This window comes from Corvus moneduloides, chromosome 4 (genome assembly GCF_009650955.1).
Source record: "Corvus moneduloides isolate bCorMon1 chromosome 4, bCorMon1.pri, whole genome shotgun sequence".
Classification (NCBI taxonomy): Eukaryota; Metazoa; Chordata; class Aves; order Passeriformes; family Corvidae; genus Corvus; species Corvus moneduloides.
The window spans coordinates 28,241,463-28,254,378 of NC_045479.1; the positions used below are offsets into that span (position 1 = coordinate 28,241,463).

The 12,916-nt window shown below is 36.0% G+C and overlaps 1 protein-coding gene across 1 annotated transcript in view; it reads right to left on the reverse strand.

The window, feature by feature from the left end:
* The window catches only part of APAF1 (apoptotic peptidase activating factor 1), a 30,813-nt gene that overhangs the window by 3,526 nt on the left and 14,371 nt on the right, over positions 1 to 12,916 (reverse strand). Inside the window, 13 exon segments of the mRNA XM_032107201.1 lie at positions 321 to 446; positions 1,197 to 1,322; positions 1,647 to 1,766; positions 3,215 to 3,340; positions 3,694 to 3,819; positions 5,478 to 5,597; positions 6,449 to 6,574; positions 7,310 to 7,438; positions 7,704 to 7,865; positions 8,928 to 9,053; positions 9,737 to 9,868; positions 10,482 to 10,607; positions 12,555 to 12,681. Coding sequence (XP_031963092.1) covers positions 321 to 446; positions 1,197 to 1,322; positions 1,647 to 1,766; positions 3,215 to 3,340; positions 3,694 to 3,819; positions 5,478 to 5,597; positions 6,449 to 6,574; positions 7,310 to 7,438; positions 7,704 to 7,865; positions 8,928 to 9,053; positions 9,737 to 9,868; positions 10,482 to 10,607; positions 12,555 to 12,681 — 1,672 coding nt within the window.

The following is a 12,916-nucleotide window of genomic DNA, read 5'->3' on the forward strand; positions in this document are numbered from 1 at the left end:
ATTCTACTTGAAGAGGCAACATAATTTAAAAAAAATTCTCGTCTTGGAACTGTATCTTATATAGAGGATTTAATCACACATGCAATTCACAGTAGAATTATTATTAAATCATGTGAATCAGTTCCTTAGCATTCATGGAACATGAATCCATCAATATGGTTACAAACTACTGCCTCACGTGGCATACTGCTATTTTCACCCCAAATGTTCACCACAATGCCAAGGAATTACACATGCAGAACACAAACCATAAGAACTCTTCTGTCTGTGAACTGGCAATCAACCAAATTATAAAATAAACATCACAATTAGAGCAGTACCCTTATTTCTCCTTTGTCATCTCCAGTGGCCAATAGTTTGTTATTAGGAGAGAAAGTACAGCACCGCACACAGGCTTCATGGTCTTTCAATTCATGAAGAACAGATGAACTTTCAAAGCTCCATATCTAAATGGAAAACATTACAGAGGAGTGAAAAAAGACAAGTTCAAAACCAATTATGACTTCTTTCTAAAAGGCATTAGCATTAAAATGTGCATAAGACTTTTTATACATATCCATATTTGTATGTGAATTTATGTAAATATTTTATACTGTGGAGTCTGGTTTCCTTTTATTACCTGAATCACACAAGAATGCACTTGCTATGAATTACTGAACTGACTGTGTGTATCTTTCCTTGGAATACAAGTTTTAATGAAATCTATTCATTTACGAGAAAGTTCAAAGCTGTTCACAGAAATAGGATTCATCAATCACTTGAAAATTATATTTTAAAAATCTAATGGAATGCTTTAGGAACATAATGGGGAAGCCCCAGTTCACTACTTCGTGCACCTGCCTTCTGAACCTATGAACAGAAACTTCACTGGAAGTTTCAGAAATTTTTCTTAACTTTAAAAATTAAGAATGTCAGGCTATCAACAAACTGATACAGAGGAATAAACAGTGTTCTGCACAAAGCTGTGCATTAAACATGCATTTTATTTGTACAGAAGCCACTCAGCTTAACTTATATCCAAGATCAATTGCAAATGACTGCAACAGCTTTAGAAACATGATGATGGATATAGGAAATTTAAAACTAGAAATACAACAAGATAACTTGAATAATCACCAGTTACCTCAAAATGAAAAATAAAGATTGCTTTTCAGGACAAATAAGTCATTTTTATCTCTGTACAGAAGGTAACCAACCTTTGCAGTTTTGTCAGCAGAAGTAGATGAAAATTTACTACCATCAGGTGAAACAGCACAAGAAAGAACAGCACCTCCATGACAAGCAAAATCTTTTTCTGGGTTTCCAGTAGTGATATTCCAAACCTACCACATATACAGAAAAAACAAGTTACTTTTTTACTGCAGTAAAAAGGTTAAAACACTGGCATCTCACACAATATATAAGCAATAAAACTCAGCTAGATTGTTCTAATGTGGCCAACATCTTGTTATACTCACTAGGATAGCTAAAATACAACAGTGTAGATCTTACCAAAAATAGAAAATCCAAAATTTTGTCTTAAAAGTCAGCTTACACTTTACGATCAATTCAGTAAAATGTGTGTCCACACGAAGTGCAGGAAATGCCAAATGTTACAAGACACAGCCAAATGTGTTTGATTTTTCAATTCACAGCCTTTTGCTCACCTTAACGGTTCCATCAAATGACCAGGAGAGAAGTTTTGAATTTTCCAGAAGTCTAAAGTCCTTGATGGCTTCCTTGTGCCCTCTTAGGAGGGCACATTCACTCAACTGCCAATTCCATACCTAATCATAAAAATCAAATACTTTTTTTAAAAATTGAAACAGCAAACATAAGAAGCATGAACTAACTTTTTGATTTTTAAGTAACAAGACTAATAACAAGTTCTTATGGTGGTGGTGATTAATTAAAATGTTAGATATTGAAGCAATCCATAATAGAGATACTAAAGATTGAGGGTGCCATAGTATTTAATGGTCAACCTATGACAGAGTTCCCTATAATACACATATAATCTATTTTCAAAGTGAATTTGATACTTAAAATCCACTTGTCATTTAAAAAGAAAAAGCAAATCAATAAATTTCAGGCACCTCAGTAGTTTGGTGTTTTAAACTTTTGATTATTACAACATATATAAACTTATTTCATCTGGCAGAACTCATATTATTCTTACTTAAATTAGATTTCTTCTATATTTTTAAAGGGTATTATTTAATGAACTGCCATTTTGCTTTGCCTTTTTATAACGAAACGACACTTCTATTTTTAATTCAACTATTCACTGAAAAAGGATTAAGTGTAATTTTTTCTACAGAAGCTATTAAGCATCAATTTATTTTAAAAGGCAATGATTTAATAGTTTTCAAATGAACAGGTTTCCTGCAGCAGGGTGAACAGAAAGCAGCATGAGCAGGTGCCAGTGCTGGGGCTTTAAGCGAGGCGCTGCCCACCAGAGGGAGCTGAGGGCCAGCAGAAACGCTTCCTACGGCAGACCCCGGAGGAGGATTCCAAGGCAGAGGATGGGCACCCAGGACTGCTTGGGAGGTTTTATTCGAACCCCAGGTTCAGCTGTGTGGGCTGAAGGCTCCTGAGCAGCTGGACACGTGCTCCAGCTTAGGGATCCTGTCAGCACTCTGAAGTGCTCTGCAGGGCAAACTAAGGCTCAGCAAGCTGAAGCTGAGGCACGGATCTTTACTGCAGAACTGCACCCCTGAGGTGGCCAAAAGCTAACACAGACACACCAGAATGCACCTCCGGAGTCAGCCTACCCTGTTGAGAGGCAGAGGTTCCTAATTTGAGCCCACATTAGTGCAGTCACTCTATTTCTAGTTGGTATTCAGCACTGCACTGGATGGGGTGGGCACACCAGCCTGCTCAGAGGCTTTTTACATCATTCCCCAAGGCAGTGGAAGCAAGCCCACTGACAGACCTACAGCATCCCAAACCCTCATTTCAGAACTGCTGAGTCACTTTGTTTGACCATGGCTTTTTTTCACTCTTCTCAAAGCAGTCAGTGCCTTTCTATCATCCACAGCAGTAAAAACAGAAAACCTGTAATACTCATTATCATGTAAGGCATAAATAAAGGCTACACTTTCTACAGTCCCTTTGCCCCTGGGTGGTGCAATATAAAACACAGTAGTCATTTACTGAGTTTACATGATCTATCATATAAAAGCTCCTTATTTTAAGTAAGTTACAGCATTATCTTTTTAAATATTGCCCAAACCTGTATAACTGAATCATGAGCACTTGAGATGAGAGTCTGACAATCAGGTGTGAATCGACAGTGCTGCACAGATGTCCTGCAGGCCTCCCAGGACTTCAGAACCTTCCCATCTGACAACTGTAGTACCTTTACAATGAAGAATGCACTAATTGCATTTATTTGACACACTTGAGGAAAACAAGAACATGCAAATTCTTTTTTAAGTAACATGAGATTATAAATACATAATTTTAAGTCACTGGATTGGAACAACCAAAAATTCCTATTAGCTTAGTCTGGGTAAGATGAAATTCAGAGCTGGACTATTAGCATTACCTTTAAGTTATTTTAATTTAGACATCACTCACAAATGTAAATTGAATTACTATATTGAAGAATAGTATTGTACAAAGTCATTCAAATGACATTTATTTAAAAAGAGAAAGCATAAGGGACAGTGATCTCCTACTATTTTTAAAATCAAATTTAGAATTTAATACCTTTATTGTTCCACTCTCCTGTCCGAAAGCTGCAAACTTAAGATCTTCACTTAAGCAACAGCAGGAAATGGGGGATTCTTGGGCTGCTGTCTGCATAATAACATTGTCTGTATTTCCATTGATAAGCTGTAAGATAGGAAGTTAATTAAGTTGTTAAAATATTTTAAAATTTAAACTTAAATAAATTACAACATAGAGCTGAGAATGCCAAAGGGAACGGTTCCAACCTTTACATTTTAAGAATGAGTTACTTTCATAACTGCTTGCCTTGAAGGTCCATATAACTATCTCCTTAGAGATAGTCTGAACAGGACAAGTTTGTAGAAGGAAACTCATCACAGTATTAGAAGGCTTTTTAAAGCTTGTCTGACTACAGGAAACAGTAAATCAAAATGCTACCCCCAAATTTCAAAAACCATATAGACCAAGCTTCAGGCTCAAATTTATCTTGCCAGCCAGATTAAACAGCCCATGTCAAACAGAACATAAAATACTTCAGGTGCATCCTGTAAGCATGACTTTAAACTTACTAGCACACACAATATACCAAGTCTCAACTCAGTATCACCCTAAAATCAATTCCACAGGGGGGAGAAAGAAAATCTTTAGAATACAATAATTTACAACTGAGTTTAAGTTTAAAAAGCTATCAGTGTGAAGTATTTAGAAATGAATATACTGCACATCAAAGGGTGAGCAGGACTCCAGTCCCGTGAGCCTATAAATCACAAAAGAAAAAGTTCCAAGAAAAACTTTGAGGGATGTGATAGCAGAGGTACACTGCTAAATCACAGTACACATGCAACGTGTCTTTTCAGTCAATTTCTCTTCCCGTGCAAGGGTGAAAAACCTTTTTTCTTTCTACAGTGGAGTCTTCTCTCATGACTGCATGTCTACAGGTTGTCAGTGTTGTATTTAGGGCACAGAATCTAAGCACCATCTTTCTCTAGGAAATAGTTCAAGTAAAGTTATGACAGAAATTACTCATCATGAACACAGAGATAGATCAGGTCGACAAATTCAAATGAGACTACACCATTACACAGCAGTTACTACAGATGTTACAATTCAGGCGGATTAAAAACTAGCAAATGTCCTAAACTGCTCCTTAGGTGTAACTCCATTGGCTGTGCTTTCTCCCAGCTCTTCACTGAAGCAGCTGAAAATCCTATTAACTTACTTGATAGATTAGAGAATCATGATTAGAAAAAGGGTGACGCGCATGTATCTGCTACCACAGGATAGAAAAATACACTTTGGATGTTGGTGTACATAGCACTTGGTGCGGCAGGGCCCACAGTAGTAAGAGTGTAGCCACTACTATTATTTAACACAAATCTAAGGCTATAGGCAGTGCTCACACCTCTAGCTGCCCCAATTTGGGATGATTCCTTCAGCTGTTACACAGAGCTCTGAAGCATTACATAATTTGCTATGTAACACCTGGCCTATCAAAGCTGCACACATTACACACTGCTGTGCACATCTGAGCCACTTGGAGGGCTCACAGACACCCATCATGAAGGGATAAGAGCTCTGTTCCTCTGCATCCAGACTCAGTTTCAACATCAGTGTAGAAATTTCCCCCCAAACCTCATTTTTTCACTTACTAAACTAGGCACAGTTTCTAGATATAAAAATGTTATCATACATTGAGTCATCTGCTACAGATGCAGCTGTTGAAAGCCAAGAACAAGGAACGTTCTTCCAGTGCTTCCTCAGTTTCCTCCTGAGATTTGCAGGTAACATTCACACATACTAAAATATTGAGAAATACAGCTTACTTGTAAGTGCTTCTGATTGTAGATGGCTAAAATCATCACTTCACCATTGTGAAATACAACATCTAGTTCACTTTTCAGCACAGCATCAGAAGACTTGCACACCTTCTTTGTTTCCCAAATCTGTTGAAGAACACAGTATTTCAATAGCTTCATCAAAGAACAAGATGTAAAACATGCTGAGTAACAGCACCTGTAAACCAAAGGCTTACAAATTTGCAAGTAACACTGATTTTTTTAAAACAATGAAAATGATGGTTCTGCTCTTTTTAATACTAGGGAAACCTAAACCTGTGCAATTACTACAGTGATTCCAGCAGATGAAATGGAACTATTTTTTCCAGGCTGACTACGAGACTCCCCTGTGTTTAGAGTCACAGCTGTAACATCCAAGGTTTTCTAATCCAAAGAGCAGCATTAAAATCCAATTACAAAAAATATGAAGTACAGATTTCTTACTTCAATTGCTCTCAAAATTTCAAGAATGTATGTGTTAACTTAGTAGAACAGGAAAGGTTACCTTGGTAAGATATAGTTGTATTTTCACAGGTTTTAATTAAACATTACAGTTACAGAAATCTATCCTAAATATTAACAGACAAATATACCTAACAACGGAACATATCAAGTCTGCTAGAATCCTCAAAAAGCTTCAAAATTCCCAATTCAGATAAAATGTGAAACAAAACAGAAGGTTATAGTTACTCTTGAAGTGCCACCAGACTTTAAAGAAACTTACAGAGGAAATTTAGATAAACAGAAAATAAAGCAAAAAAGCCAGCACATTTTACTGTATATGTAAATTATAACAAATATTTATATTTATGTTGACTATAAACTTACATACAAAAGATGTAGTATATTTTTTATGTGTTTTATGCAATATATGATTTTACAACGAACAATTCCTTAAATTAATAACTTAATAATACTTATCTAAATTCAGGTATTTCAAAAAAGAAAAGTTATCTTACGCGTATTGTCTGGTCATCAGATGAAGTCAAAAATAAAGATCCATCTGGTGAAAATGTCACACAGTGAACCCAGCTCATGTGTCCTCTGCAATACGCCACTTTTGATAAAGACTTAATATTCCATAACTACAATAAAAATACAAAAGAAAAACTCAAGTGAATTTAGACTGCATTTACAGCAAAAACAGTGCAAGTACACTTAACTACTACGTCTTCTAGTATTTTCTTAATTCTTATTCTGAAATCACATGTAACAAGAACTGTGCCTGCTTATCACATTTCAGTGGTCAGGGAAATTGAATCAGCAGCCTCTTTGACTGCTGTTATTTTAAAAGACACAGGAAAAAAAAATCACAGTATAAAAAAAAAAACAAGTTCAACTTGACCATATAGATTGAAAAACCAAAAGACCCCAAACAACAGCAAGGAAAAACCCCAAACCAACCCCAAACATGATATTTGTACAGACCTACTCTAGCCATGCTAGTCTCAAAGTTATTCTAGATGTTTCCTTCCTTCTTACGTACCAGCACACAGAAGGAGAGAGGATTTGGTTTGGTTTGAGTTAAGCAATACTCCTGAGAGTGACATGAGTAGCTTTAGACACACTTAGCAGACTAGTCTAGTTTTAGATAAATGTGGGTTCCATTGCCCAAAATGAACATGTAACTTTAAAACATTGTTTCCCAGATCATATTTTAAATTTAAGAAGCAAGTGAAAATTAAAAAGAATGGAGCACACCAAAAGCCTGCTAAAATAGCTACATTTGTTTTATCTCTGCACACAAGAAACTATTAGGACAAATGTAGCATTTTAAATTGCAAGGAGTCCTTCCTGGTATATTGCAGACAATCACTCACCTCAACAGAGCAGTGAGACAAAGCAACTGCCACCAACTCATCCCCAGGACAGAAGTCGCAGTATTGGATTGTGCTGTGATGACTGACAATGACTTGAGTTAACAAACCACAGGTTTTGATATCAAAAAGCTGTGAAGACATAATTACAACAGGAACCCTGTTTGAATGGTTTCACTACTGACAAATAGCTTATGTGCTCAACACTGTACATTCTTGAATTCAGAAGGTATTTCTCTTAGTCAGAAGTTTGTTGACCACGTATTTTTATTTACACACACTTGAAATCAGGCACCTTTTATCTGAAAGATCTTAGCGGCCTGGAATTTTATTTGTAAACATAATTTCCATATTGCAATGCACTACCTCCAAAAGATTACTAAAGTGAGGTACTTACCAAAAGCTTATTTTTGGCTCCCACCAAAATCATGTCACCATTTCTGGACCAAGAGCAACATTTTACTAAAACCTCCACGTCATCTGGTTGCTCATCTGCATTTTTGAAGAAATCTTTTATCTCAATACTTTTCAGTTCATTTCCTGAGCGTGCTTCCCAAAGCTGCAATAAACAGGAAATAGGCACAATCTCTTTTTGCTGATGTAGGTACAGAATACAACAGGAGAGAGCTCCCAACTACTTCTTAAGGAAAAAGGGCAGGGAATAAATACAGCAAAAGCCCCTTGTTACTTTCCCCAGTCAACAAATAGCATTAGAATAATCACAAGTGCAAATGATTTATATATTAAGAAAAAGCAGAAAAACAAATTAAGAAATAAAAACAAACCACAAAGAGGATTATGCTGTAGCAAAACCCTCTCCTTGAGTTTTTCACTCCTATCATTCCAGCTACAATGCTGCCTCAACTTCTATTTAACAAAAGAGTAAAACCAAAAATTAACACCTGCTCTGCAACGCTATAAACAATCTACTTACCATAAGAAATCTGGTATACACCTAGCTTTGCACCTTAATTTCATTGAGGGACATGCCAAAAATCTACAGAATATTTCTGTCCCCTTCACCACATTTTTCCTTATGAACAACAGCTACGGCAATCTTTCTTTCCTGATCTAGCAACTACATAGAAATGTAACAGTGTTTTAAGAATTGCAATTCTGAAATAGCATAATTCTGTTGCAATTAAAGGCAATAAAAATAATACTTACACTCTCAGAAAAACACAATCCTTTCAGTTCTCTTTTGGTGCATACAAGAAAACGGCACATGGAAATTGCTTTTAATTTTTATGTCTCCTGATGAGTCGTTTTCAGAGATGACAGAATTTTCAATTAACCTAAAAACTTACTGCTATTTCTGGTTAAAAAATTCTTACTCCCCCTTCAAGTTTTCTTAACAAAGTGCATTAGGGGACAAAAATATTCAAAATGAGGCTAGTTAGAATTTGCAACTACAGGCAGTCAACTTTTTTTTCCTGCTACTGGAAAAACCATGTCAAAGTCTTGCATTACAAATGGGACCAATAATCAACTGTTTCAGGATTTAATTCATTAAAAGCTGATCATGCAGACACAAAATTTTCTTATACATATTCTGCATTTGATACCAAAACCCCCCATCCATCATCAAAACAAAGGGCTGATTTAAAAATATACTCTATACCTTTACTGTTCCATCTGTCGAGCAGCTAGCAACATATTCATCATTTGGTGAAAATCTGCAGTGATTGACAGAATTTTCATGACCTATCATTGTATTTCTACAGTATTTTTTATTCAAATCCCAAACCTGTAAGAGAAATAAACATACAAATATCATCATATTCATGAATTATTCAAAGACAGAACATTCATGCTCTTCTCAAAATCATGCACTGGCAGCCAAAACACCACTTTTATTTTTTCTTAGTTTTACCCACATGCTCATGGACTGGATGCTATGACCCAGGCTACCCTACAATTTGCCTCTGTCTGGTAAGATGCATGAAAACTATTAACATCAGAATTATATAAATCTACTTAAAACTTTCTGTACAGTACAGACAAGGCCCCTGACCAGCACAAAATTACTCAAAGTTTCCTCAGACTGAGAAAAAAGCTTTGTCTTGCCTCATTCCTTTTCAGCTTTGTAAATTAGAATCATGTAGCTTACACACATTAACAAAAATGAAATCTCTCAAGTTAGTCTTGAACAGTCTGAATAACATCAGACCAAAGCCCTCACCTTCAAGCCCTACCAATAGAGGACTTGCCCATTCTCCTTTGCTGAGTATAAACACTCCTGCTCTACCTTGCTGAAATCTGATTACAGTAGTCAATACTCTTAATCTGTTGCCATCTCTCTTCTACCCTCTCTTCTACCAGGCTCATTAAAGAACCCCATTAATTTACAGTGTTTAGATATATTTATACATCAATAACTACCCTGTTATGACAAACAGCATGAGAATAATCTCCACCCTTTCCACTTACTTTGATGAAAGTGTCATTTGAGCAGGTGGCTAGAAGGTACTGACCACTTCTGTTATTGAACTGGCAGCAATTAACCTGCTCAGAGTGTTCTTCGTATACACACCTACACTGGCCTGTTCTTGAATTCCAGACCTAGGCAGAATTGAAAGACAAAAAAGACTTTTAAATATATTTAAAGTAATTATTTTTAAAAATCTGTAAACTATGCTGAAATACAGATAAAGTCCTAAAACATTTCAAATAATACCTCAAAAGTACTTTGAGGAGAAAGATTATGTATTTAAAAAAAGAAGCAAGACACTATGAAGGAAAAGATCATAATTCAGATTAGAATATGATAATTTCTGGAACTTCAACAAGATTTTGCTACTATAATGAGGAATTAAAAATCCCAAATATTTCACAGGTAACAGAAAAGAAGCATTAAAAAAAGAATTATGGATAGATTCATCTCCTATTCATCCCATGAACAGGACTGGACTCACACATTATGTTCTAGTTAAAAAGAAACATCCGATAATACAAATGAAATAAGTGGTTAATTCTGCACATACGATGTTAACACTAAGCATCTTTTATACTATGGAACAAGTGGGGCTTTTCTGTTTGTCAGCTATTGAATTATCCACATAATATTTAGACAATTTGAAACACTTTTAGTCTTAAGAATCTGCACTGAGTTGGTTAAACAGAAATCAGAATTATTAGTTTGAAAAAAAGAATGGCCTTTTCCTCATTCCCTTACCTTCACTTTTTTGTCACTTGAACAAGTTGCTACAAATTCACCATCTGCAGAAAAAGCGCAACAGAGTATTTCATCATCGTGGGCATTTATCTCCAGGAGTCTCTCTCCACTTTCTGCTTTGAACACCTGAACCAAGGAACAGTAAAACCTTTTAACTTGCAGACAATTTTAAAACACGTGTAAGTTTCTTTTATCATCTCAAACAGCTCTCTTTATGTAACCTCTTAAAAAACTGGGTTGGCTTTTGAAAGCATTCATAATTTCAGGGATAATAACATGAAGTTCTGCAAGGATGATAGAAATTCTAAGAGAGAGAATTAGTGAAAGTTCTGCAAGGATGATAGAAATTCTAAGAGAGAGAATTAGTGAAAACTGATTTTTAAAAATACTTATTTCTACCCCCACTCTTTAAGCCAAGAGCCATGCCCTTTCACAGTGTTTTTTAACAGTAACTGCAAAACACTATTAACAAAATCTAAGTTATTCTTAAAACTACAAATTCCAGTTTTATATGCATGGGATACCATACATATGAAGTAAGAACTGCAACAGAACTGATGATTGAAGGAACAAAAAACCAGAAATAAGTAGGGAAAAACTGACAGGATGACACATGTTTTAGTCTCAAGTTAGACATAGGCAACGAAAGGACAACTGGGGAAAAGTGCTACATATTAATCAATTTCCTCACATCCTGGGATTTAACTGTACAATGTGGGGTGGGCAGGGGGTGGAAATCAGGCCTCCCTTTCCATCTCAGGTTACATATTCTTAATTATTAAACCACAAGGTGTTCTTTACAGCACTTTTCAGATTATTTTTTTATTGAACAGGAATACCAGTGACAATTAAATGGTTAGTATTTGTTCAAATAAGACCATAAATACTGAAGTAACAGGAAATCTATCTTCACAGTAAATTCTGCAAAATATCTGTTCTTAATCTAGCAATCATTTTTTAAGTACCCTCGAAAACTGAAAAGCTTAAGCCGTAATTAGAAAAAACATGAATAAGTTCCAAGTTAAAAAATGAAAAAAGGATTATAGTTAATTTTCCTATTGTTTCTTCAATGAAAGTTTAGTTCAAGTGCAATTGCAATCCACAGATTCTTTTGGGTGTAAAACGAAGAAAAAAATAAGCAATCTGCCACGTCAGTCAGTACAGAAGCCCAGCACAGCAACTGCTGCATAGCATGAGCACATTCACCAGGCATCTCCTTAAGTGGATGCCATGATCATAATACTGAACAGGCCAGCAAATAAAATAAGCAAATAAAAAACCCAGTAACAACACATGAAGTAGCCAAATGAAAAGCAACTTAGTACTCAACTTCTCAAGCATCCAAAACAATACCAAAGGCTTGCAGCAAAGTTGTTCTTTTCCCTTACCTTTGGCTGTCTGGAATATGGGTACCTTACCAGGTTAGTGGCTGGCTGATTGCTAGTTTTCTTGAGAGCTGGCTGATTCCCCTCCAGGCAGACTGCTGGCAAATTTATATTAGTCACATTCCCCTCTGTCTCTTCTAATCTGCTTTCTAAGCACTTTGGGCCTGTTTCCAATTTAATACTGCCCTCAGCTTCAGGGGTTTTCTCCACCGATACAGTTCTTTTGCATTAGGGCATTTCACTAATTAAACACCATAGTGGCATAATGTCCACTACCGTCCCATATAAAGAGTAAAGCTGTACTTAAAACATCTTACTGCTCCTTGGTACTGTAGAAGGTCTACTAGGACTGGAAATAACATTTTTTGCAAGTAAATATTAAATAAGCTGGGGTGCATTGCTGGGCTGTGACCTTTTCCATATCATTAAAAGGCATCTCATGTTCACGCATCAGGGCAGGGAGGGTGTAAGCCCTAAAATCACACCATTTAGCTCCTGAAGATAATGCTTACCATTCTAAACACACGACATTTATGCAATAATACATCCTTTTCAATCATTTGTCTCCAATTATGATCTAGATACAAATATTTCCACATAGCAACAGAAGAAAAGTGACAGGACTGTTTAACAAGTGTTTCTGAAATGGTACACAGCCTCTCTTTTGACTCATGCATAGGTGTCTTACCTGAAGTGTTTTATCAGCTCCACATGATGCTATTCTTTGCCTATCCTTAGAAAAGCAGGCATGGTAAACTGCATCTCGGTGTGGACGAACAACCAGACGGTAGAGATTTTTCAAGGATTTTTTATTTCTACAGGGTAAGACAATTATTTAGATGAGTGCCTTTGTATTATCCAAAATCATCTCTAAGAAGATTAACACTTTTTCACACATCTTGAGCAGCAAGCTTTATAACAAACAAAACAACCAACCCACTACACCTTACCTCTCAGCCTTCATGCTGAACTAATAAAGGAAACAAAATTCCAACATTCACTCAGAGGTTTATATTGTGCTCCAACAGCTACAGTTTAGAGATCAAGAAA